At 43.3% G+C, this 25,386-nt stretch overlaps 1 protein-coding gene across 1 annotated transcript in view; it reads left to right on the top strand.

Moving 5' to 3' along the window:
• Window positions 1-19,938, top strand: part of ITFG1 (integrin alpha FG-GAP repeat containing 1) — a gene marked incomplete at its 5' end in the record, with an annotated part of 284,615 nt that extends 264,677 nt beyond the window's left edge. Inside the window, one exon of the mRNA XM_089665615.1 lies at window positions 9,047-19,938. Within this exon, the coding sequence (XP_089521741.1) occupies window positions 9,047-9,106 (60 nt within the window). The remainder of the gene's footprint in view (window positions 1-9,046) is intronic.
• Between the last annotated feature and the right edge of the window lie 5,448 nt (window positions 19,939-25,386).

The following is a 25,386-nucleotide window of genomic DNA, read 5'->3' as shown; positions in this document are numbered from 1 at the left end:
TTGAAGCTGTTATAGCTGCAAAGGGCGGGGCCAACCCGATATTGAAGCCTACGGACTAAGACTGGGGGGGCATTAAAGGTCATGTGTGTGGAAAGGCAGGCGACCCAATACTTTTGACAATAAAGTGTAATATATTTATCTCCTTGATGCAGCATCGGTGTGTTGCTGCAGCTGTCCCCCGCCAGCTCTAAGCCTGAGAACTGAGTGATCACATGACATTTGATCATACAATTCTTGGTTTTTGCTGAGCAGAAAGCAGTGACTGTCTCTGCTTTGCCCCTCCAGCACCCACTGCATGCTTAGAGGCTGAGCTGGCTGCAAGTTAAGCATCTGGGTGCATCTTGACATTATTGTCGGGATCCTTCTAGAGCCTGGGACAGCTCTGTGATGTCAGCCAACAGCAGTTTTTAGCTTGCTGTTGGCTGATTCTGGGTCACAGGAGAACAAAAGTAAGTGCACTCCCGTAACCAAGAAGAGACGGATGCCCCAAAAAGCTTTGGTCACACTTTTCTTTTACAGTGGACCTATCATTGGAATTATTTCACCATGTTAAGTGCTTTCCTACTACATATTGTGTCATTGTAATACTTCCAGGTAGCTATTACCTCTCACAGAGATCAAAGTACTCCCCCTAACAATGCTTTCAACTGAATTTCTCTCCAGAAGGACAGAGCCATCTATGTTCAGGCATCATCTATGGTCACCATCTATATCTGGGACCTTTTGGTGTTGATTCAAAACTGACACAATCGCGTAATGTGCACTTCTTAGCCGTGTTCACAAATGTCTGACACAAATCAGGCCCTCCTTCAGCATCTCTTCTAATGACTTGCTACAAAAGTACATTGTGTGCAGTCTGATCACTGGGGACAGAGAAGACTGAGGAAATGTTTCCTTCTGCCTGCAGCAGACTGATGACAGCATCCTCGCCTAGACACAGTAACTAGAATTTCTAAAAACAAAAGATGGAGCTTTAAAAAAAAAAAAGCTGTCTATTGTGGCATGTCTAGATTTATTAATACGGACTTGTAAAATTACTGATGGGTCCCTTTTAATAAAACGTGTGCCCTCTATGCCTCTTCATTCTTTTAGCCTTGTTTTGTAGAAATGCTTCCTCACCGCTCTTCACATTCCTGTCATGTTCTTTCTGGAAGGATTAAAAGTCACCTCAGATAGCATAAGTGACAGATGTCTGGCTTTCCTATGCCTGTAATTAGCATATTGTAATTAATGAACCTGCACCTGATCTTTATAAAGTGACTTTCAATGGAAAACGTCGCCATGCTGCTGCTTCAAGGAATAAACAATGTTTGGAGCGCGGCTTTGAATGGAGCACTAAAGAATACATCATTTAAGCATTGAAGAAAAATACAAACGTTCTGTTGATGGATCTCATACACTTTCAGTGGACGCTCCTCCATAAAATCAGTATATCTGGGCATACGGTAGATTTTTTGCATATAGTTCATGTTATCCACAGCAAACGTATACAGCATTGCCTGAGGTAGTGTGACTCTTCACATGGTTACATAGTTAGTCTGGCTGAAAAAAGACAAAAGTCCATCCAGATCAACCATTAATTCACAAACTCGTGCTTCAAGTCTTACGTCTCCATGTGTCATATCTTATATCTCCATGTGTCCTATCTTACGTCTCCATGTGTCATATCTTATATCTCCATGTGTCATATCTTACGTCTCCATGTGTCATATCTTATATCTCCATGTGTCATATCTTATATCTCCACGTGTCATATCTTATATCTCCACGTGTCATATCTTATATCTCCACGTGTCATATCTTATATCTCCACGTGTCATATCTTATATCTCCATGTGTCATATCTTATATCTCCATGTGTCATATCTTATATCTCCATGTGTCATATCTTACGTCTCCATGTGTCATATCTTACGTCTCCATGTGTCATATCTTATGTCTCCATGTGTCATATCTTATATCTCCATGTGTCATATCTTACGTCTCCATGTGTCATATCTTATATCTCCATGTGTCATATCTTATGTCTCCATGTGTCATATCTTACGTCTCCATGTGTCATATCTTATATCTCCATGTGTCATATCTTACGTCTCCATGTGTCATATCTTATATCTCCATGTGTCATATCTTACGTCTCCATGTGTCATATCTTACGTCTCCATGTGTCATATCTTATATCTCCATGTGTCATATCTTACGTCTCCATGTGTCCTATCTTATATCTCCATGTGTCCTATCTTACGTCTCCATGTGTCATATCTTACGTCTCCATGTGTCATATCTTACGTCTCCATGTGTCGTATCTTACATCTCCATGTGTCATATCTTACGTCTCCATGTGTCATATCTTACGTCTCCATGTGTCGTATCTTATATCTCCATGTGTCGTATCTTATATCTCCATGTGTCATATCTTACGTCTCCATGTGTCGTATCTTACGTCTCCATGTGTCGTATCTTACGTCTCCACGTGTCATATCTTATATCTCCATGTGTCATATCTTATGTCTCCATGTGTCATATCTTATGTCTCCGTGTGTCGTATCTTACGTCTCCGTGTGTCATATCTTATGTCTCCATGTGTCATATCTTATGTCTCCGTGTGTCGTATCTTACGTCTCCGTGTGTCATATCTTATGTCTCCATGTGTCATATCTTATATCTCCATGTGTCCTATCTTATATCTCCATGTGTCATATCTTATGTCTCCATGTGTCGTATCTTACGTCTCCATGTGTCGTATCTTATATCTCCATGTGTCCTATCTTATATCTCCATGTGTCCTATCTTATATCTCCATGTGTCGTATCTTACGTCTCCATGTGTCCTATCTTACGTCTCCATGTGTCCTATCTTAAGTCTCCATGTGTCATATCTTACGTCTCCATGTGTCCTATCTTACGTCTCCATGTGTCCTATCTTACGTCTCCGTGTGTCCTATCTTACGTCTCCGTGTGTCCTATCTTACGTCTCCATGTGTCGTATCTTACGTCTCCGCGTGTCATATCTTACGTCTCTGCGTGTCATATCTTACGTCTCCATGTGTCATATCGTACGTCTCCATGTGTCATATCGTACGTCTCCATGTGTCCTATCTTAAGTCTCCATGTGTCCTATCTTACGTCTCCATGTGTCCTATCTTACGTCTCCATGTGTCCTATCTTACGTCTCCATGTGTCCTATCTTACGTCTCCATGTGTCGTATCTTACGTCTCTTTGTGTCATTTCTTATGTCTCCATGTGTCATATCTTATGTCTCCACGTGTCATATCTTATGTCTCCACGTGTCATATTTTATATCTCCATGTATCATATCTTATATCTCCATGTATCATATCTTATATCTCCATGTATCATATCTTACATCTCCATGTGTCATATCTTATATGTCCACGAGTTTGTGAAAAGGTGTACTGACCAAAGCCTAGTACACACGGGCCGATGTCGGTCGGCATCGGCCAGGCCAACAGAAACCAGTCGACATTCGGCCCATGTGCACGGCAGCCGGTTCAACAGAAGCCGTCAAAAGGGCATGACCAAAAAAAGGTCTGCTGATCGGCTCCTGAGCCATTGGCTGAGAGTGTTGACCGGAGTGTTCTGGCAAGGGGACCATCCCCTCTTCAGGACACAATAGCACAGCGGGGGACATCGCTGTATTAACATCACATAGTTAGTACAGCAGCTCCTCCTGAGCTGTCAGGTTTTTGCATTTAGCCCGTTGGGTTGAACAAAAAAACAACTAGTAGTGTGTAGTAGGTTTAAGGTGGCCAGTCTCAACCAGGGTTCCTTGAGTTATGGCCGATTTACCTCTCATTTGATGGTGTCTGTATAGTTCAGGGGCCAATGGCACTTGACAAAGCCAGCAGTGTGACACCATTGATCCTGTAACTGTCTATAAGGGGGTATTCTTCCACCTGGCTATTAATGTACAGAGCATTCTTCCCAACGACTACACATGTAAGGGTTATTCTTCCCACTGACCCCCAATGTAAAGAACATTCTCCCCACTGACCACCAATGTAAGGAACATCCTCCCCACTGACCACCAATGTAAGGAACATCCTCCCCACTGACCACCAATGTAAGGGACATTCTTCCCACTGACCACCAATGTAAGTAAAATTCTCCCCACTGACCCCCAATGTAAGGGACATTCTTCCCACTGATCACCAATGTAAGGAACATTCTCCCCACTGACCCCCAATGTAAGAAACATTCTTCCCCCTGACCCCCAATGTAAGGAATATCCACCCCACTGACCACCAATGTAAGGAACATTCTCCCCACTGACCACCAATGTAAGGAGAATTCTTCCCACTGACCACCAATGTAAGGAATATCCTCCCCACTGACCACCAATGTAAGGAACATTCTCCCCACTGACCACCAATGTAAGGAACATTCTCCCCACTGACCCCCAATGTAAGAAACATTCCCCCCACTGACCCCCAATGTAAGGGACATTCTTCCCTCTGACCACCAATGTAAGGGACATTCTTTGCACTAACCACCAATTTAAGGGACATTCTTCGCACTGACCACCAGTGTAAGGAGCATTTTTCCCACTGACCCCCAATGTAAGGGGCATTCTTCCCACTGACCACCAATGTAAGGGACATTCTTCTCACTGACCACCAATGTAAGGGACATTCTTCTCACTGATCACCAATGTAAGGAACATTCTTCCCACTGACCACCAATGTAAGGAACATTCTTCTCACTGACCACCAATGTAAGGGACATTCTTTGCACTAACCACCAATTTAAGGGACATTCTTCGAACTGACCACGAATGTAAGGAGCATTCTTCCCACTGATCACCAATGTAAGGGACATTCTTCCCACAGACCACCAATATAAGGGACATTCTTCCCACTGATCACCAATGTAAGGGACATTCTTCCCACTGACCCCCAATGTAAGGAGCATTCTTCCCACTGACCCCCAATGTAAGGGACATTCTTCCCACTGACCCCCAATGTAAGGAGCATTCTTACCACTGACCCCCAATGTAAGGGACATTCTTCTCACTGACCACCAATGTAAGGGACATTCTTCCCACTGACCACCATTGTAAGGAGCATTCTTCCCACTGACCTCCAATGATTGGGTTTTGACAGACCTGAAAATTATTTTAGCGGTTCCTCTGGTGTAAAATTGTTGATAAATGCTGGCCTAAGGCAATGTTGTATAGGTTGTTGTGGTAAAAAAAAAATGAATTAATGCACTGATATGCTGATTGTAGGAACATATGCCCACTGAAATTGAGGGGTCCATCAAAAAAACCTTTGTTATATGTGATACTTATATTATATATTTTTGGTGCTACATTCAACATCCCGCTCCAAATATTCAGTTTAGTCACCATTTGTTGGGATAATGGCACTGGAAGAAATGATAATTTATTAGAATTCTACTAATCAAGTCTTTCAAGTAATATGTCACCATTCAACACTGTTCATGGCATAAATAGTGCAGTCACACAGAGGCTTTAACTAGGTCCAAGGACTGGATGGGGCTCCTGGGAGACCCTAAATGTGATCCTGAATGGCCACATGTGCAAGCTTTAATAAACTACGTCAGTAGCAGCCTGTAATACCCCTTTATTACCAGAACATGTTTGCAGTTTTCAGTGCTGTAATAGTTTGACTGACGATTGCCTGGTCATTCAGCACAGCTAAAGATCTCTTTTTAGTGGTTTAATAACTACTGGGTTTTTGTTTTTTTTAAGGAAAAAAAGACCATCATTTTAAAAAAAATAACTTTCTTTTTCTGGGAAATTCAAGGAAAATTCAATTATTACTGGCAGGAATGTACAAGCACCTCCAAAATGACCCCTTTTTTGGAATGTCACTATTGATCATTACAGCGTTCACATGGTACAGAGCCGCTTAAAGCGGAGCTCCAACCAAAAGGGGAAGTTCCGCTTTAAGGACTGCTCCCCATTAAGGATTGGCGGCTTTGGGGAGACGGTACCTGAATTTGACAGGTACCCGATCCCACTTCCGGTTCGATCACCTAGGCGATCGGAAGCGGAAGGTGTCCTCCCTCCCTGTAGTTTTTTGGGACACGTGACAGGTCCCAGAAGACTACGGGGCCAGTCACGAAGCGCAGCTCTACTCACACATGTGCAGTGGGTACCCGGCTGTGAAGCCGCAAGCTATCATAGCTGGGTGCCCACACTAAAGATGCCGGCCTCCAGGAATGCAGGACGGTCGGTGAAACGGGCTGCGGGGGACACACCCCGGGACCGAGGGACAGGCAAGTGGCTGTTTTTTAAAAGTCAGCAGCTACAGTCTTTGTAGCTACTGACTTTTATTTTTTGATAGGTTGAGTGGAATTCCGCTCTAAATTGGCTCTGTACTCTGTATGTGACCCGAGCTATCATTGGATGGCTCAGTTCATAGCCATTTATGGGCACACTGGCCATCCAAGGGCAAATTCTGCAGTGCCGTTTATAAACAGCACTGCAGGAATAAGCTCCCTTTCAGAGGGGCCTATCGATCAGGTCCGCTTGTCAGGAGAACCTGATCGGAAAAGTCCATTCATCCCTATGGACTTGTGTCCGTTTACACATGCCTATCTCCAGGTCAGATCAATCCCATTAAAAAAAAAAAAAAAACAGGAGAGGATTCCATCCTCTTCCATTTAGGTGAAGCAGGTCGGAGGTAGCTGGATGTAAACGAACAGCAGAGTCCGTTTACTCCCAGCCACCCATAGGAAAGAGCGGGCTCTGCAGGCGTCAGATGTGTCATCCGCTCACTCTGCTCCAATCAGCAGAAGATCAGTTCACATATCTCCTTCACAGCCATTTATGGGCTCACTGGCCGTCCAAGGGAAAATTCTGCAGTGCCGTTTATAAACAGCACTGCAGGAATATGCTCCCTCTCGGATGGGCCTACCGATCAGGTCCGCCTGTCAGTTTTTCAGGCGGACCTCATCTGAAAAGTCCATTCATCCTTATGGACTTGTGTCCGTTTACACCCGCCTATCTCCAGGTCAGATCAATCCCACAAAAAAAAAAAACGAAGCAAGAGAGGATTCCATCCTCTTCCGTTTAGGTGAAGCAGATCGGAGGTAGCTGGATGTAAACGAACAGCAGAGTCCATTTACTCCCAGCTACCCATAGAAAAGAGCGGGCTCTGCAGGTGTCAGATGTGTCATCCGCTCACTCTGCTCCAATCAACAGAAGATCAGTTCACAGTTCCCCTGCTGATCGCAATGGAGTTTTTCCCGTGTGAAAGGGGCCCAAGTGTCCACCATTTTGCACTTCAGAAATGGAGGTAGGGAAGCGGTTAAGCAGGATTAATGTGAATCAATGTATCTTTATGTATCTAAATCAAACTGTTTTTGGTTTAGACATATTCAGCCCCACCGTTCTATAAAATAGCAGCTTTGGTGCACTTGCCCTTTAAAATTGAACTCAGGAATAATCGAATATTGCCTAAGTCCATTCATCATTTGTATTCTTCCTGGAATCTCGGTGTGCTTTGTGTATTTCTTCCAGATCTGTACATTAATCCAGAGTGGGACTTCCTGTAATAAAGACCGCTCACTGCTACTCTCTCTCCTTGAGCAGGGTGACTGGTCTTGTCCCTGCCCCCTCCTGTAGTTTTCTGTAGGCGGCCTGTAGTGGGTGGAGCCTGTTGAGCCCCTTCCACTGCTCTTCTCTCTCTCCTTGTGCAGGGTGACTGGTCTTGTCCCCACCCCCTCCTGTAGTTTTCTACAGCCAGCCTGTAGTGGGTGGAGCCTGCTGTGCCCCTCCCACTGCTCTGCTCTCTCTCTTCTTGTTCAGGGTGACTGGTCTTGTCCCTGCCACCTCCTGTGCTTTTCTACAGCCAGCCTGTAGTGGGTGGAGCCTGTTGAGTCCCTTCCACATCTCTGCTCTATCTCTCCTTGTGCAGGGTGACTGGTCTTGTCCCCGCCCCCTCATGTAGTTTTCTACAGCTAGCCTGTAGTGGGTGGAGCCTGCTGTGCCCCTCCCACTGCTCTGCTCTCTTTCTTCTTGTGCAAGGTGACTGGTCTTGTCCCTGCCCCCTCCTGTGCTTTTCTGCAGCCAGCCTGTAGTGGGTGGAGCCTGTTGAGCCCCTTTCACATCTTTGCTCTCTCTCTCCTTGTGCAGGGTGACTGGTCTTGTCCCCGCCCCCTCATGTAGTTTTCTACAGCCAGCCTGTAGTGGGTGGAGCCTGAGGTGCCCCTCCCACTGCTCTGCTCTCTCTCTTCTTGTGCAGGGTGACTGGTCTTGTCCCTGCCCCCTCCTGTGCTTTTCTACAGCCAGCCTGTAGTGGGTGGAGCCTTTTGAGCCCCTTCCACATCTCTGCTCTCTCCTTGTGCAGGGTGACTGGTCTTGTCGCCGCCCCCTCATGTAGTTTTCTACAGCCAGCCTGTAGTGGGTGGAGCCTGCTGGGTCCCTCCTACCGCTCTGCTCTCTGCATAGGCTGTTTACAACACAGTGATGATGTCACAGCCACTTTTTCAAGGTAATATATAGGTTTGCAAATGCATTTAGTGCACACAAAGTGGATTTATATCCATTGTGGTTATTGAGGAATATATTACGTGAAGGGTTGTTATGCCCGGAGTTCAGCTTTAACATAATTTTTATTTAAATTGGATTTTTGTAAATCAAATTTGTATCCGATTCACTGCGGGGACTCCCTCCACGTCCTACCAAAGTCCTCCAAATCTCACGACCGCCTGACACATTCATCATTTATTGTCCGGCTCTGAAGTGGTGATTTTTAAAAATGAGCGGCGCTTCATTTTTAATTTACAGTTAAGTGGCAGGACGCGGGCTGTTTCGGCTACTTGCAGTGTGTAATAGCAGGGCTCGTTAGCAGTTAATGACTTGCTTGATCGTTAGGAATGAGAAGTTTTGGATCATTAACGCTTACAGTGGAATTATCACCAATATAAACTGGACCCATATTAACGAATAATAAACCAGCAAAATCGTACAGGCTCGTGAACAAACTTCCTAATAGCTCCCTAAATCCTCTGGGACACTTTACACACCAATTTGTTTCCTCTTTCTGTGTTTCAGAAAGCAGACGACCGGGAGAAGCGGCAAGAAGCCCATCGCTTCCATTTCGATGCCATGTGAAGCCTCGGAAAAAGCTTTCCTCTGTGAACAAAGGCTTGAAAGTGGTTTCCCTGGAAAGAGTTCATCTCTGTTCACTTACTGATGAAGACGCAGTTCAGCGATTTACGACCTTCAGTTCATTAACTTCCATGGGATGGCTGAGGGCTGTGTGAATTCTGAGATCTTTTCTGAAATCAGCACCTATTTTGGTCATTTTTTTTTTCATTGGTCATTTATGAGAAGTCTTCACACACCGTACAGAGCCCTTCATTCTGAAAGTGATGGCAGCCTCAGCTGACTCCGTCAAGGCCGTGCCTCCCAATGCATTTCACCCCACCCCAGGGCCTAATCATGGACCTCAATTATTAAGCCCCGGACAGGGCAAAACATGTTGGGAGGGTGTGGTTTTGAGTTAGCTGTGGCTGCTGTCACTTCCAGAAGAAACAACTCTGTGCTGTGTGCGATTACCTGAATACTTCTCATGATGCTTCTACTGTCTGCAGACAGTTGTTCAACCTGCACCCACAGCAGGATCCATCAAATAGGGCTGTGAATGCCTGAGCAGAGAGCCGAAGCTTTACTTTGGTTCACAATGGGCATTTATGTTTGGACCTTCACTGACAACCATCTTAGCCCTAGAGGTTTTAGATTAGGACTCTGCATTCGCTTAGCCCTCCTCTTTCCCAATGAAGTTAAAACTTAATGTAACCCCCTCCCCATCCTGCTGACTTACAGTAATCAATAGTAGGAAAAGCCTGTAAAATGTTTTCGGCAGCAGATGCTTCCATGAGATTCCACTCCATCCAGTCACATGAGCAGTTGCCTAGGCATAGGTAACATCATCTCAGCCAAAATGGCTTAAGAGACCGACAATTGTGTAGTCAGAAGTTCTACTTGTACTCTGATTCAGCTATGATCACATGACCAATGCCAGGCATTAGGTGTAATCACCCACTCTTAAGAAGTTGGAAGCATCTTCTGCAGGACAAGTTAAGTTTACAGGTGTGGACTATAGTAAGGGGCCAAGAAACAGGAATATTTTTGGTAAGGTTCAGTTTTAGGCTAAGCCCTTTCCCATATAGTGGGCACAATAAAGACAATAACACTACATTTGGTGATTCCTCCTTGCAGTTTTGCTACAGCGTTTGGGTGGCCTATCTTACCTTTTTCACCCCAGATGAACCCTAGGAATTATTTTGAGATTTTGGAAAACCCATCCAAAACCAATTCATGGAAGGTCAGTAGGTAGCCATTGGGAAAAATGTCCCCTACAGTGGTAGCCAGTGGAGAAAAAAGGCCCTGCATTTAGTGACCGGTGGGAAAAATCCCCACAACATTGGTGGCCAGTTGGAAAAAAGCTCCCCACATTGGTAGCCAGTGGAAAAAAAAGCCCTCTACATTGGTTGCCAGTGGGAAAAAGCTCCCTATATTGGTGGCCAGTGGGAAAAATGTCAACAACATTGGTGGCCAGTTGAAAAAAAAACCCTACATTGATGGCCAGTAGGAAAAATGCCCACAACATTGGTGACCAGTGGGGAAAAATGCCCTCTCCATTGGTCGTTAGTGGGAAAAATCCCCCTTCATTGGTGGCCAGTGGAGAAAATACCCTCTACATTGGTGGCTATTGGAAAAAAAAGCCCCTTACTTTAGTGGCTGGTGGAAAAATGCCACCCTTACAGTGGTGGCTATAATTCCACCCTTATAGAGAGCTAAAAAGATTGGTGTCATACAGCTGGCTGTGCCAAGTGGCATTAGCCTTGGTACCATGCAGGCATCATCAGATGGCTGGATTTTAGCCCATCATGCCAATAAACTGTCCTTTTAACTGAGAATCTTCACCATGGTGCCGACCTATTGTTTGAGATACTTTTCATTGGATGGCTTGCATGCCATGGTCTGTGCACCAGTGTGTCTCATGTATTGAATTGGGTGTGGGTGTAGAATGTAGCTTATTTTTTTGGAACCATCAGATGAGAGGTCAATCAGCTACAGCTCAAGGGACTCCTTACAACCTCTGGCGGAACCCTTGGCTTGTGTAGATGATCACAAACATTTTTTAGCTGAAATCAGAAAAAAAATGTCCTCTGGTGGCCAGTGGTAAAAGTGCCACCCTTACAGCAGTGGCTACAGTGTCACCCTTGCAGACAGCTAAAAAGATCTTTGGTGTCATGCAGCTGGCTCTGCTAAGTGGCATTAGCTGGAACTAATAATGACCCTTACATTGGTGGCCAGTTGGAAGAATGCCCCTTGCATGGATGGCCAATGGGAAGAATGACCCCTTTTTAGGCAGTTGTAGGATCGCTAGTGTCACACCGTTGTCTTTGCCAAATGCTGTTGGCCCCTGAACTATACAAAAACCATCAAATGAGAAGTCAATCAGCCACAGCTCAAGGAACCCCTAGAAACTTCTGGAGGAACCCTGGTTTAGTTTAGCTGGTTTAGAGAGTCCCTATCTTTTTGAGAAGGGAGAGTCAATGTTGATAACGGCAGAAATTGGAACCTTATAGAACCTGTTATCCTGGGGGAGCTTGGCTTAGGACATCTTCTGAGAGAATTTTGCTTTAATAAGTTGAAAGCTGTAAATCACTGAACTGTTGGCGAGTGGAAAGGGCCTCCTTCCATGGAAACCTTGGATTTTTTTTTTAAGCCGGACGCATCAACCAAGTGGCAAGATTGCCAAAGAAAACATCAGGAGTACTGGAAGCAACAACCAGGAAAAATCATACAACATATTTTGCATCAGACTTTATTTATTGGTTGCTAATTAAAATGTGTACTCTAATTTATCATCCTTTAAGTCTAGGCAAAGGGGCATGGATACTCTTTATTTATAAAAAAAAAAAGGGGGTAGGGGGGTATTTAGTTCCTGTAATGGGGTGTAAATTGTTCTTTGGGTTCTCATCTTTGAATGTCAAGGAAGTGTTTTGAGTGTGATTGATCGCTAACGATTTGTGATGTCTGTTACTTTTTAATGACTTTTGCATGTTTGCACAAAATTGATGGAACACTGGAAGGTGTAAGGGACTTTCTTTTTTTTTTTTCAACAATGTTAAATGTGACAAAATTATGTACTCCATAAGATTCATTTAAAAGTGAACGTTAATGGCCTTTAGTAAGACGGAGAGCTATGGGTAAAATACGACAACTCACAGCAATTAATCAAGCATTGGAGAAGATTTCATAAAACTGGAGCACTCAGAATCTGGTGAAGCAATGCATGGCGGCCAATCAGCTTCTGAGTTCAGCTTGTTCAGTTAAGCTTTGACAACAAAACCTGGAAGCTGATTTGTATGCGGAGCTGCACCAGACTTTGCACTCTCCAGTTTTAGTAAGTCTCCCCCATTGCTTTTCATCGCTTTGATCACTCTGATGGTAAAATCTGATTTGGTTCCGTGTTTTGTGGCCGAGGGTTAAATAAGCCAACAGCAAATTAAAAGCTAAACAATATGGCATTGAAACTGCCTTTGCCTTTGTGCCTTTGAAACTGATGAACTGATAGGAAACCTACCTTCAGGTTGGTGATCAATAAAACCTGAAATGACCCTGTCATGTTCCTAAAGAATGGAGCTCGGAGGTCTCTGTTACAGTATTTACTCTCCTCTCTGGTGGCCCTTGCCTCCTACCTCCCATCCTTTCCTGGGTAGCTTTCAACAATCTCTTCAGCATTCAAGATATCAAGGAGTGATATCCTGTGGCCCCCTCTGCACAATGTGGTTCCTTCCTCCACCCATCACTACAGGACTGAGCAGTGGTATAAGAGCGGTTGGAGGATGGATCCTCAGGATAGGGCAGAGAACACTGGAATATGCTGCCCCGGGATTCCACTGCATCTAGCCATATGACCAGTTGTCTAGGCACAGGTCATGTCATCTCAGGCTTGAAGTAAAGTTCCAGCCCCCCCCCAACCCCCCCCCAAAAAAAACTAAAAGTGTACAAATACTGTAGCTGCTGACTTTTAACATTAGGGCACTTACCTGTCCAGGGATCCAGTGGTGTCTTCAATCGGCTGTTGGGTGCTGGTGCCACCATCTTGACAAAGGGAAACCAGCAGTCAAGCATTGTGCCTTCACAGCCAGTTTCCTACTGTGCATACGTGAATCATGCTGTGCTTTGTGACTGGGCTGATGTTGAGTTTCCCAGAGGGGTGTGGGAGGGGGCCTTGAACCTCTGGCTCAGTTCACAATGGCGAACTAAGCCGGAAGTGAAAGTGGGTACCAGGTAATCCGCCCCCCCCCAAAGGTACCAAATGTGGCAACGAAGGGAGGGAGACAGATAAGCGGAGCTTTCACGTTTGGGTGGAACTCCGCTTTAAGGGAAGGTTGAATACTGAAAATACTGGAAGGGATTTCAGTGGTGGAGCCACGGGAAGGTCGGAGACAGGAGCCACAATAGATACAAGTGTACTACTTTTTCTCTTGTGGGGACCTTTCTGCTCCATTTTTTAAGAAACTGACCCTTAAAGTGGGCAGATAATCAAATGTCAGCATCAATCTGTTTTAAAGGTTTTGCTGGGGGTGCAAAATAACAGCAACAGAATTCCTAAAGTTACAGGACCTGTGGAGTCTCATCCAGCATTAGTTGTGTTTGTTAAAGAAGAACTCCGGGTAAAAAAATTGTATTTTCCCATGCAGTGGGGGCGGTGCCTGCACCCCATAGATTAACTGCTCATTTTTGTCTAGGGGTGAGGAGAGCGGAGATATTATTATTATTATACAGTATTTATATAGCGCCAAAGGGTATGCTCAGCGCTGTACAGTAGCGAGGGTGACAGAACATGAGACAAGACAGTAACAATACAATACACTTATCAAACCACTGATTCTTTAAGCTCCTGCCTCCCCGCCCTCTAGTGGTCTTGTGAATGGACTGTTCCTGATGTCATCATGTCCATAGACCAGCTCTGGACGTGAGGATGGCAGGAACAGTCCACCACAGGACGTGGGGGGTAGCGTTGTTTTCCGTAGGATTCGAGGATTGGGTAAGTACAGCTTTTCCTTATGCTGCTCGACAAAATGAGCAGTTAACCCATGCAATACAGGCACAGCCCCACTGCGCAGGAAAATAAAAGTTTTGTCTGGAGTTCTGCATTAAGAATAAAATGCTCGGGGGAAACCGCTGCAGCAGGCTCCTATTAGTTTCAGCCACAGCACGTAGTCACGTGATCTAATCCTCCCCTTCAGGAAGCATAACCAAATGCCTAATCCTTTAGCACCAAAGGGATCCTGCAGCAGCATTTTCTCCACCACTCTTCTATTATTTCCTGTTTGTCGATCCCTGAAAGAGTATTAATATAGTTGTGTGTTAACATTGTTAGAAAGGTACTCCTTAGAGTTTACGGCAAATATGCGAAAAACAAGATGGAGGACTTAATTATGGTTGTCCTTCAGCCTTCCCCTTGAAATGCAAGTGGAATGGCAAATGTTTCAGTTTTTTGGATTTTGTTGAAGGCAAGCTGCTAGACGGCTCATTCAGTAAAGCCGTGCAAAGGACACAAATGCTGGAGTAACATGTAGAGGACAATAAGAATTCACAATACTGCGACAAGTTCCGCAGAGGTTTCTGATTGGTTGCTGGGAGTTATTGTAGTTCGCATTGTCTCTTTGCTCCTGGCCTTACTTGCTGCCAAGCCTGTAAATTCTGGAGACTTCGGATATTCGGAAATATTGGCTGTCTTTGTGACTGTTAAAATGTGATTATTATTACTTTTATTACTAGGCAGTATTGTTTTTCTTTTTTTTTTTTTTCTAATGAAGGATTGCCAAACTGATTTGTAAATGAAGTAACTGTGCATCTTGTGTAAATAACAAGGTCTTGTGCAAAAGATGGTGCACAGCAGTGGTTTCTTTAGAAGATACAATATGTCCGCATCTGCAAAAAACTCAAATAATGGGGTTGATTTACTAAAACTGGAGCGTACAAAATCTGGTGCAGCTGTGCATGGCAACCAATCAGCTTCTGACTTCAACTTGTTCAGTTTATCTTTGACAATAAATCCTGGAAGCTGATTGGTTTCTGCGTACAGCTGCACCAGATTTCACACTCTCCACTTTTAGTGCATCAACCCCATTATGTTTGAGTGGACTAACCCTTAAAGTTCAAAGTGTGCTGTAATGATTGAGATTTAAAGGATAACTCCACTTTAAACCCTTAAATGGTAATAAGTAAACGGGTGGCGCGCACACCTAGTGCATTATCCAAGGTTTATTCAAAGGTATAAAAGACAAAAACATACTCACATAATGAAAATGGCCACAACGGCAGGCAAGGTGTTCCAACTGTCAGTGCGGTCAAAAGGCTGACGCGTTTCGGGGACAAGTTCCTTTCCTCAGAGCTGCTGACCAGCCTCTCGGACTGGTTCAGATGTGATGTGAGTGAGGTAGACCGATGGTAGAAACAAAACAGTGGAGCTGCAGCAGTTGGTACACCTTGCCTGCCGTTGTGGCTATCTTCATTAGGCAAAGGATTTTTATACATGCTTCGTCTGTGAGTATGTTTTTGTCTTTTATACCTTTGAATAAACCTTGGATAATGTACTAGATGTGTGCGCCACCCGTTTATTCTTTATCTAGTGGTTGATCTCCCCGTCTGAGGAGGGCTGCACCCCTGAAGCATCTTCTTTTGGTCCCCTTGGCTTTCCTTTGGCTGTTCAATTCCTGAAGTGCTGGAGAGTACACATGATATCCCCTTACGTGGTAATCTGTGGACTGGAGGATGTGGATGCTTGCTGCATGTAGCCAAACATAATACAAATATCCTTCAGAATCTGCCCTTTGCCCCAGGGCATTGTAAGATGGGCCAGGACATCCAGAGCAGATGGTGGGTCTGGGGAGCCTTTGGCACTGGGACTCTCATAGTACTGATAAGAGGACCACAGGCAAACGTAATCCACCCTTTACGCTCCCTTTGCACTGTTTGTTAACCCAAGCCCTTAAAATATTCAGCTTTTACCTTTTTGCACGTACTATTTCTGATATTCACTGGGATCCTTTATCATCAACCGTCATCTAAAACTAATACCTCAGTTTTGCGTGGACACTGGTGTCTTGAATAACCCGCCACTTTCAATATCTCTTGGAGACTCCAGTGGTGAGATCGTCCCCAGTAGATGGTATCTCTGCCCTTCCCACAAAGCAGCAAGAAAGGTGTCACTCTCTCTATAATTTGATTGAACTCCCTAGAGCATGGGTGTCAAACTGGCGGCCCTCCAGATGTTGCGAAACTACAAGTCCCATCATGCCTCTACCTTTGGGAGTCATGCTTGTAACTATCAATATTGCAATGCCTCATGGGACTTGTAGTTTGGCAACAGCTGGAGGGCCGCCAGTTTGACACCTGTGCCCTAGAGTAAATACTTATACCATTCAGAATTAACATACTCTACGCGGTGTATATGATTGTTTCAACACCACAATCTGGTTCACTGCCTTGGTGCGGACCTTCCAGCTCCCAACATGTTAGGGTGTTGTCAGTGGTCAGGGTCGGAGACCAGTAGCTATGGCAGTAGAGAGGCGCTCACCGACCGTCTGGGTAAGTACAGAAGTAGGTCCTGTTGGTGGGTTAGTACCAGGATCACCCCACCAGGAGGGGAGCATTCCAGGGTCCAGTAGCAGATATAGCAGGTAGGGATCAAGCAGAAGTGTGGTCAGTAAACAAGCCAAAGATCGGTAACAAGTGGCTGTAGGTTGGGATCAAGCAGAAGCGTAGTCGAGGAACAAGCCAAAAGTCAGTGGTAGGGGAGATACAGATGGCAGCAGGAGTGACAAGACTGAGATATTGACTAGACTCCCGCACAGATGTCAAACTGCAGCCCTCCAGCTGTCAAGGAACTACAAGTCCCATCATGCCTCTGCCTTTGGGAGTCATGATTTTAATTGTCAGCCTTGCAATGCCTCATGGGATTTTTAGTTCCACAACAGTTGGAGGGACACAGTTTGACACCCCTGGGCTGAAAAAGCACAATAATCTGGCAAACAAGAAATGCAGAGACCTGGCTAAAATAGGAAGTTCATGGGAGGAGCAAAGGGTTCAGGGTTCAAGAGAAACAAGGTTCACGGCAAGATCATTCAAGGAATTGTCCAGCATCCCAGGTGGCTCAGCAAGAAAAGACGCAGCAGAAGTCGCAGGTTCAGATCCAGGTCCTGACAGCTATATAGTAGCCATCTCCCATCCCGAAGATGGGATGGTAAAAAATAAAACAAAGCATTTAAAAATAAAGCAAAATAAATACTTATAGGTTCAATTTAAAAGGCAAACTGTTCATAAAGGAAAAGCATATATATTTTTATATACTGTGTGTATATATATGCAAAAAATATACCGATACTGTTCCCTTAACTATAATAAGACAACTTTGAATATAGCATAAAAACAATCTCCTATAAATTACTGTTACCACATGCAGTCTCCATTCATAAATTATTACAGCTACAAAGAAGTTCATGTATCAATAAATAATGAGGTTCTTGTATGAATATCTAACAAGCATACATTCATAAGCCACAGCTTCACAGCACCTCCAGTTCCCCTCATTAAAAGGAATGTATTGTGGCTTTGTTTCTGTTTTCTTTTCTTTAGGACTGACAAAAAATAAAGTTTCAAACCGTTTCTTTTAGCCTTGTAAATAGAAAATTCTGCTTAGGGATCTTGTCTCCTTAGCTCATCAGATATAAAAAAGAAAAATCTTGTTTATAGAGCTCAGTAGCTCAAGTTAAAACTAGTACACAAAAAAAAAATCAGACGAAAACTACCGCTTTCGAAGCGATCGTGCGATAATCTGATTGTTAGTACAGAGAGCCGATCAGGACAGTTCATGCAAAATTATCCAAAGGGACGAGCGCAAACATTTTTCTCATACGATAACAGAACAAACGATTTCCGTTTAATCAGTACAGGCCGTTGTATTCTGTCTTGTGAGAATTTTCGGAACTTTAGTAACCTATTCATTTTCGATATGAGACTAGCATGCAAAAAGAAAACAACTGATGATCATACAAGGCCTAAACCACAGATCTCCAGACTTTCCAAAAAAAGGGCCAATTTTTAGACTTTAAGGGGGCTGCACTGTGGCTAGCAGGTGTAGAAAATGTTGGAGTAAACAATGTCTTGGGTTTGGTTGGTTAAAAAAAAAAAAATCAAAGCGCATGTAGTCAGTAGAAGGAAGAATGGTGCCCCACCATTAGTATCGGTGGAAGAAATAGTGCCCCATCATTGGTATTGGTGGGAGGAATAATGCCCCATCATTGGTGTCAGTGGGGGGAATAGTGCCCCATCATTGGTATCGGTGGGAGGAATAATGCCCCATCATTGGTGTCAGTGGGAGGAATAGTACCCCATCGTTGGTGTCGGTGGGAGAAATAGTGCCCCATCGTTGGTGTCGGTGGGAGGAATAGTGCCCCATCGTTGGTGTCGGTGGGAGGAATAGTGCCCCATCATTGGTATCAGTGGGAGGAATAGTGCCCCATCGTTGGTGTCGGTGGGAGGAATAGTGCCCCATCGTTGGTGTTGGTGGGAGGAATAGTGCCCCATCATTGGTATTATTGGGAAGAATAGTGCCCCATCATTGGTATTATTGGGAAGAATAGTGCCCCTTCATTGGTGTCGGTGGGAGGAATAGTGCTCCATTATTGGTGTCAGTAAGAGGAATAGTGTCCCATCATTGGTATCAGTGGGAGGAATAGTGTCCCATCATTGGTATCAGTGAGAGGAATAGTGTCCCATTATTGGTATCAGTGGGAGGAATAGTGTCCCATCATTGGTATCAGTGGGAGGAATAGTGTCCCATCATTGGTGTCAGTGAGAGGAATAGTGCCCCATCATTGGTGTCAGTGGGAGGAATAGTGCCCCATTATTGGTATCGGTGGGAGGAGTAGTGCCCCATTACTGGTGTCAGCGGGAGGAATAGTGACCCATTATTGGTATTAGAAGGAATAGTGCCCCATCATTGGTATTGGTGGGAGGAATAGTGCCCCATCATTGGTATCGGTGGGAGGAGTAGTGCCCCATTACTGGTGTCAGCGGGAGGAATAGTGTCCCATCATTGGTATCAGTGGGAGGAATAGTGCCCCATCATTGGTATCGGTGGGAGGAGTAGTGCCCCATTACTGGTGTCAGCGGGAGGAATAGTGCCCCATTATTGGTATTAGGAGGAATAGTGCCTTAATGTTGCTGTCATTGTGAGGAGTCATGCCCTATTGTTGGTGTCAGTGGAAGGAATTATGCCCCAATGTTGACAGGGGAATAGTGTCTTGTATCAGTAAAGGTTATAGTTCCCCAAAGGCCAGATAAAGGCAAGCAAAGGGCTGTATCCAGCATGTGGGCTGCAGATTGGAGAGTACTGCTGTAAACCATAACAGTTTAGAGATGCACATTATCCTCCGCAATACGGTTCAATCCAGGCTGGTCAAAAAGACCACCAGCCAGTTTATATCTGTGTATTTTTCTACATTATAGAGGATCCACCAGGATAGAGTGACACCATCTTTTGACTTTGTTAGGGCTGGAGCAGTTGGGCAAAATGGATGTTCTTGTTCTTACTCTCTGCTGAAGTCCCTGAGACATATAAGAAACCAGAACACAATCCAACTCAACCAGAAACTGCACACAACTGAAATATCTGTCACTCACCACTGTAAAGAGAGGACTGCCGATAGATACTTGAATGTTCAGTTTACAGAGAAACCTTTCCATGTTGTATGATGCTGTATGAATGCTCTGCCGTTATCACTGTAGGATACACTGCATTCCCTTACCTCGTTCTGACTCGCCGTCTTCTGTCAGCCATTAAACTGTCAGGAGGATAATCATTGCTCTGTGTATTGTTAACCATGATCTCTAATTAAAGGAAAATAAAACAACTGAATCTGGTGGTTTCTGAAGACCTGTATGTGATGTGTTCATCATAATGGACAACCCATTGACCAACCGGCTAGCCTTACAGTGCTTGGGGCCCTGAGGTTCTTTTCCACCAGGGCCCCTTTCTGTGTATCTGTGTAGGGATTGTATAATCTCATATCATTTTCCTTTGGTTGCTCCAGCATCCTCCTAAAAATATAAAGTCAACCCCCCCCCCCATGCCCGTGGAAAGGATTTGTTACTATTAGTGTGGTAATGCAAGTAGCGATTTGTGATCCAATTAGATATGGAAGATCATAAGCAAGCAATCTATTATTGATTAAAATATTGAATGATGCAACATCTGGTATTAATCCACATAAAATATCTATATTATTATACAGGATTTATATTATTATTATACAGGATTTATATTAGTATTATACAGGATTTATATTATTATTATTATACAGGATTTATATTATTATTATTATTATACAGGATTTATATTATTATATTATTATTATACAGGATTTATATTATTATTATACAGGATTTATATTATTATTATTATACAGGATTTATATTATTATTATTATACAGGATTTATATTATTATATTATTATTATACAGGATTTATATTATTATTATTATACAGGATTTATATTATTATATTATTATTATACAGGATTTATATTATTATTATACAGGATTTATATTTTTATTATTATTACTATACAGGATTTATATATTATTATTATACAGGATTTATATTATTATTATTATACAGGATTTATACTATTATTGTTATTATTATACAGGATTTATATTATTATTATATTATTATTATTATTATACAGGATTTATATTATTATACAGGATTTATATTATTATTATTACTATACAGGATTTATATATTATTATTATTATACAGGATGTATATTATTATTATTATACAGGATTTATATATTATTATTATACAGGATTTATACTATTATTATTATTATACAGGATTTATATTATTATTATTATTATATTATTATTATTATTATACAGGATTTATATTATTATTATACAGGATTTATATTATTATTATACAGGATTTATATTATTATTACTATACAGGATTTATATATTATTATTATACAGGATTTATATTATTATTATTATACAGGATTTATATTATTATTATTATACAGGATTTATACTATTATTATTATTATACAGGATTTATATTATTATTATTATACAGGATTTATGGCGCCAACAGTTTGCTCAGCGCTTTACAATATACCGGGAGACAATACAACAACAATACAGTTCAATACAAGAGGGCTAGGTGGGCCCTGATCCTGGGAGCTTACAATCTAGGAGATCAATCTTTTTTCTATAAATGTAAAGGATTTGCTTAAAACTGATCTGAATTACGATTGATTCTTCCGAAGCACCCTGGTATTTGATTGCGCAGAAGCAATCCACAGAATTCGGCCACAGCCGATTATCTTGGCAGTGTCAAAATCAATGGTAAAGGTTAGACACACAAATAATGTGTGTTGTGCGGTTATTAAATATATTCAATCAAATAAATTACATTAAAATCTTAATAAAACATTAATAAAAAGTCCCATATCAACTGTGCTTAAAAAAAAAAAAAGTCCAGTGTAAATAAAACCACTTCTTTAACCACTTCAATACCAGCAACTTTCACCCCCTTCCTGCCCAGGCCAATTTTCAGTTTTATTTTAAAGTTACCCGTGCTTTGTTTGTGGTGCAAAAAATACAATAAAACAAAATATGTGCAAGATATATATATATATTACGTAGCTGCAGCCCTAATGGTATATGTACCACACACTAGATGTTAATAAAGTAAAAGGCTGCACTCACCCTATAAACCTCCTAAATAAATTATAACTTTAGTGCAAATCTCAACAGCAATAAGTTCATTCATCCTGATGTGACGAAACGCGTAGGGGCAGAAACTTCTAGTCACGCTACTTCCACCGTTTGGAATGCACACCTGCTCCGGCAGGTCATTCTGGGTGTCGGATAGGGCACCGAAATATGTAAGTGTAGTATTGTTATATTCTTTGAAGTTTTAACCCCTTGGCGCCGGCGCCTCTCGGCCCTTTAAGGGTTTCAGAAGCCAGGAGGCGGGGCGGGTTTTTAGGGTCATGTGACCACCATGATTCGCCGTAACGGCGGTCACATAATCGGGAAAGGTCCCGATCGAAAGAGGAGATCAGGACCTTTCCGTGAGTACCGGACGTGTGCAGGAAGCGTGCAGGACGCGCACTCTCAGCACATATGTTTTTCTTAATTGCACGCAAATGTGCGGCCGCTCGGCGTCAATGCCCAGGCGCTGGGAGGCCGCACATTTGCGTGTGGCCAGCGCCAAGAGCTTAATTAAACAGTAAAGCCCTATGAAGTTTTTTCTGGCTTCCTCTCTACTTACATGGGATACCTGGCTCCAAAGAGGATATTATACCCAGTGGGACTGTGTGAAAGTGCATATTGGCCTTTCCTTAGTATATACTTGGGGGGTCAACAACCTCTGGTGAGTTCAGTCCCTGCAGGGGACACAGGTGATTGCACAAAATTGCAGGAGTGGAGTTCATTTGCATGGAGCACGGATCACTTTAATTTGAAGATTTGTGGCACGTATGTTTGCACCTTAATGTGGCACTTTCATTGCACTGCCACTTTTTTTGGACACTTTAGAGGACATTTAAATGTTGATTGTTTGCACAATGATGAATTTATTGCTGCTGAGATTTGCTCTATAATTATAATTTATTGTATTTAAAAGGTTCATAGGGTGAGCGCAGCCTGTTTACTTTACTAACATCCAAATTTCAGATTTCAGTTCTTTGAATGACAAATGCGCACTCACGCAACACTGTACCCATATGACAGTTTTCTCTTTTTTTTGCACAAATAGAGCTTTATTTTGGTGTTATTTGATCACCAGTGGGTTTTTGATTTCTTGCTAAACAAACGAAAAAAATAATTTTGAGGAATAAAAAGTTTTCTTCATTTCTGTTCCAAAATTTAGCGAAATAAGTAAATTTTCCTCTTTATTGATGTGCTCTAATGAGACTGCACTGATGGGCACTGATATGCTGAATCGACAAGGCTGCACTGATGGGCACTGATATGTTGAATCGACAAGGCTGCACTGATGGGCACTGATATGCTGAATCGACAAGGCTGCACTGATGGGCACTGATATGCTGAATCAACAAGGCTGCACTGATGGGCACTGATATATTGAATCGACAAGGCTGCACTGATGAGCACTGATATGCTGAATCGACAAGGCTGCACTGATGGGCACTGATATGTTGAATCGACAAGGCTGCACTGATGAGCACTGATATGCTGAATCGACAAGGCTGCACTGATGGGCACTGATATGTTGAATCGACAAGGCTGCACTGATGAGCACTGATATGCTGAATCGACAAGGCTGCACTGATGGGCACTGATATGCTGAATCGACAAGGCTGCACTGATGGGCACTGATATGCTGAATCGACAAGGCTGCACTGATGGGCACTGATATGTTGAATCGACAAGGCTGCACTGATGGGCACTGATATGCTGAATCGACGAGGCTGCACTGATGGGAACTGATGAAGAGGCACTGATATGCTACACTGATGGGCACTAATATGCTGAATCCTGTAGGCTGCACTGATAGCCACTGATGAGGCGACACTGATGGAAACTAATGAAGAGGCACTGATATGCTGCACTGATAATCGGTGTCCTGATTATCAGTGTAAACGTCCCCTGTCACATGAAAACCAGTTATCACCTTTCCTATCCTCAGCACTGAGGAAAGGAAATTCTGATAACTGCCTTTTCTTTACATGGGATCAGCTGTGATTGGGCACAGCTGATCACATGGTAAAAAACCTACATCATTGGCTCTTTGCCCTGATTGGTGTTGTGCTGCATCTAAGGGACACCGCTCACCACCGATCGTTGCGCTGCATGCCAAGATCGGGAAGATGTCATATGACTTCCTCCCAGAACGAGAGAGGTGCCCAGTTAAATCCGCCAACTCCAGTGCTCCAACCACCAACACATGGGTCTGCTTACCAGAGACTCAGACCTCATCAGACAGGAGGTCTTAACCAAACAGGACTCTGATCCCAGGTGGATGAATGACTCTCTGTTTGTTCAGAATGGCAATACCAGCACATAATACAATGTAACCTCGTATATAGAGAAAGCAGAGAAAAGGTGTAGTAATTCCAAAGCAGTTTAATTGAGAAAATAAGGGCTTATACTCACAAGCAAGAGTGAAAATATCAGATAGCAAACAGTTGGCACCTATCCAACCTGACATGATGATGTCCCTGCTAAGCTCTTCCCTACGCATTTCGTCCTACTGGACCTCTTCCAAGAGGTCTTGAAATGGTCACATATGATACAGCGGTGGCCAGCTTTTAGAGAAACAATTTTCCTTAACAGGAACAGGTTTGAAAAGATACAGCCAATCGTCACAAAAATGGTCGTTTTCTAAAATTAAAAATATCCATAATCACTGACATTGATAAAACTGTATATGGATTATTGTCTCTTGACCAAGAGGGGATTTTTTTTCAGAGTTTTGGAAAAACTTTGGAGAGATTTTGCCTCACTTCCTGTCCCCCATGCCAACAGGACAAGAGATGAGGGGGAGTTGTCACTACAATATTAACTTGGCAGACTTTCTAACATTTCCCATTTATACCAAAAAAAATGTTTTAATGCATTATCACTGTTAGGGTTACAGGGTGGGTGGGGGAAGGGGTGGGCACCCTGCGGCCCTCCAGCTATTGCAAAATGACAAGTCCCTTCATGCCTCTGGGAGTCATAACTGTAACTGTCAGTTTTGTAATGCCTCATGGGAAATGAAGTTCTACAACAGCTGGAGGGCCTCAAGTTGCCCACTGCTGGGTCAGGGTCTTGACACTGGACAGACCTCGCCAGCAGTCCTGTTGATAAGAGATCCCTCACCTTTATGGCAGAGTCACTCCTTGGCCAGTGAAAGGAATTCTACAGCATTCGAGGTCAGCGAGGGAGTGACTCCATTCAAGGAAATTATTACAGCACTTGCATGATTCTGTCGCTGGTGACACATTGAAGTTGATTTACTAAAACTGGAGAGTGCAAAATCTGGGGTGGCTCTGCATGGTGGCCAATCGGCTTCTAACTTCAGCTTGTTCAACTAGCTTTGTCAACAAAACCTGGAAGCTGATTGGCTGCCATGCACAGCTGCACCAGATTTTGCACTCTCCAGTTTTACTAAATCAACCCTATTAAGTCTCTCATCCGATGTGGCCCTTGGTGTTGGAGGCCTTTGCAAGAGCTGAAAGCCCCCCCTCCCCCACTCCAAATTATTGCATTCAGTTGCCTTCAGTGAAGGGTGCTGTTGATGGTATAATCCAGTGTTTCTCAACCTTTTTTCAGTCAAGGCA

Source organism: Staurois parvus, unplaced genomic scaffold, assembly GCF_062004578.1.
Source record: "Staurois parvus isolate SC_StPar_1 unplaced genomic scaffold, SC_StPar_1.0 ptg002264l, whole genome shotgun sequence".
In the NCBI taxonomy this organism is placed as follows: domain Eukaryota; kingdom Metazoa; phylum Chordata; class Amphibia; order Anura; family Ranidae; genus Staurois; species Staurois parvus.
Note: the sequence above shows the minus strand (reverse complement) of the source record. Positions and strands in the feature narration are given on the sequence as shown.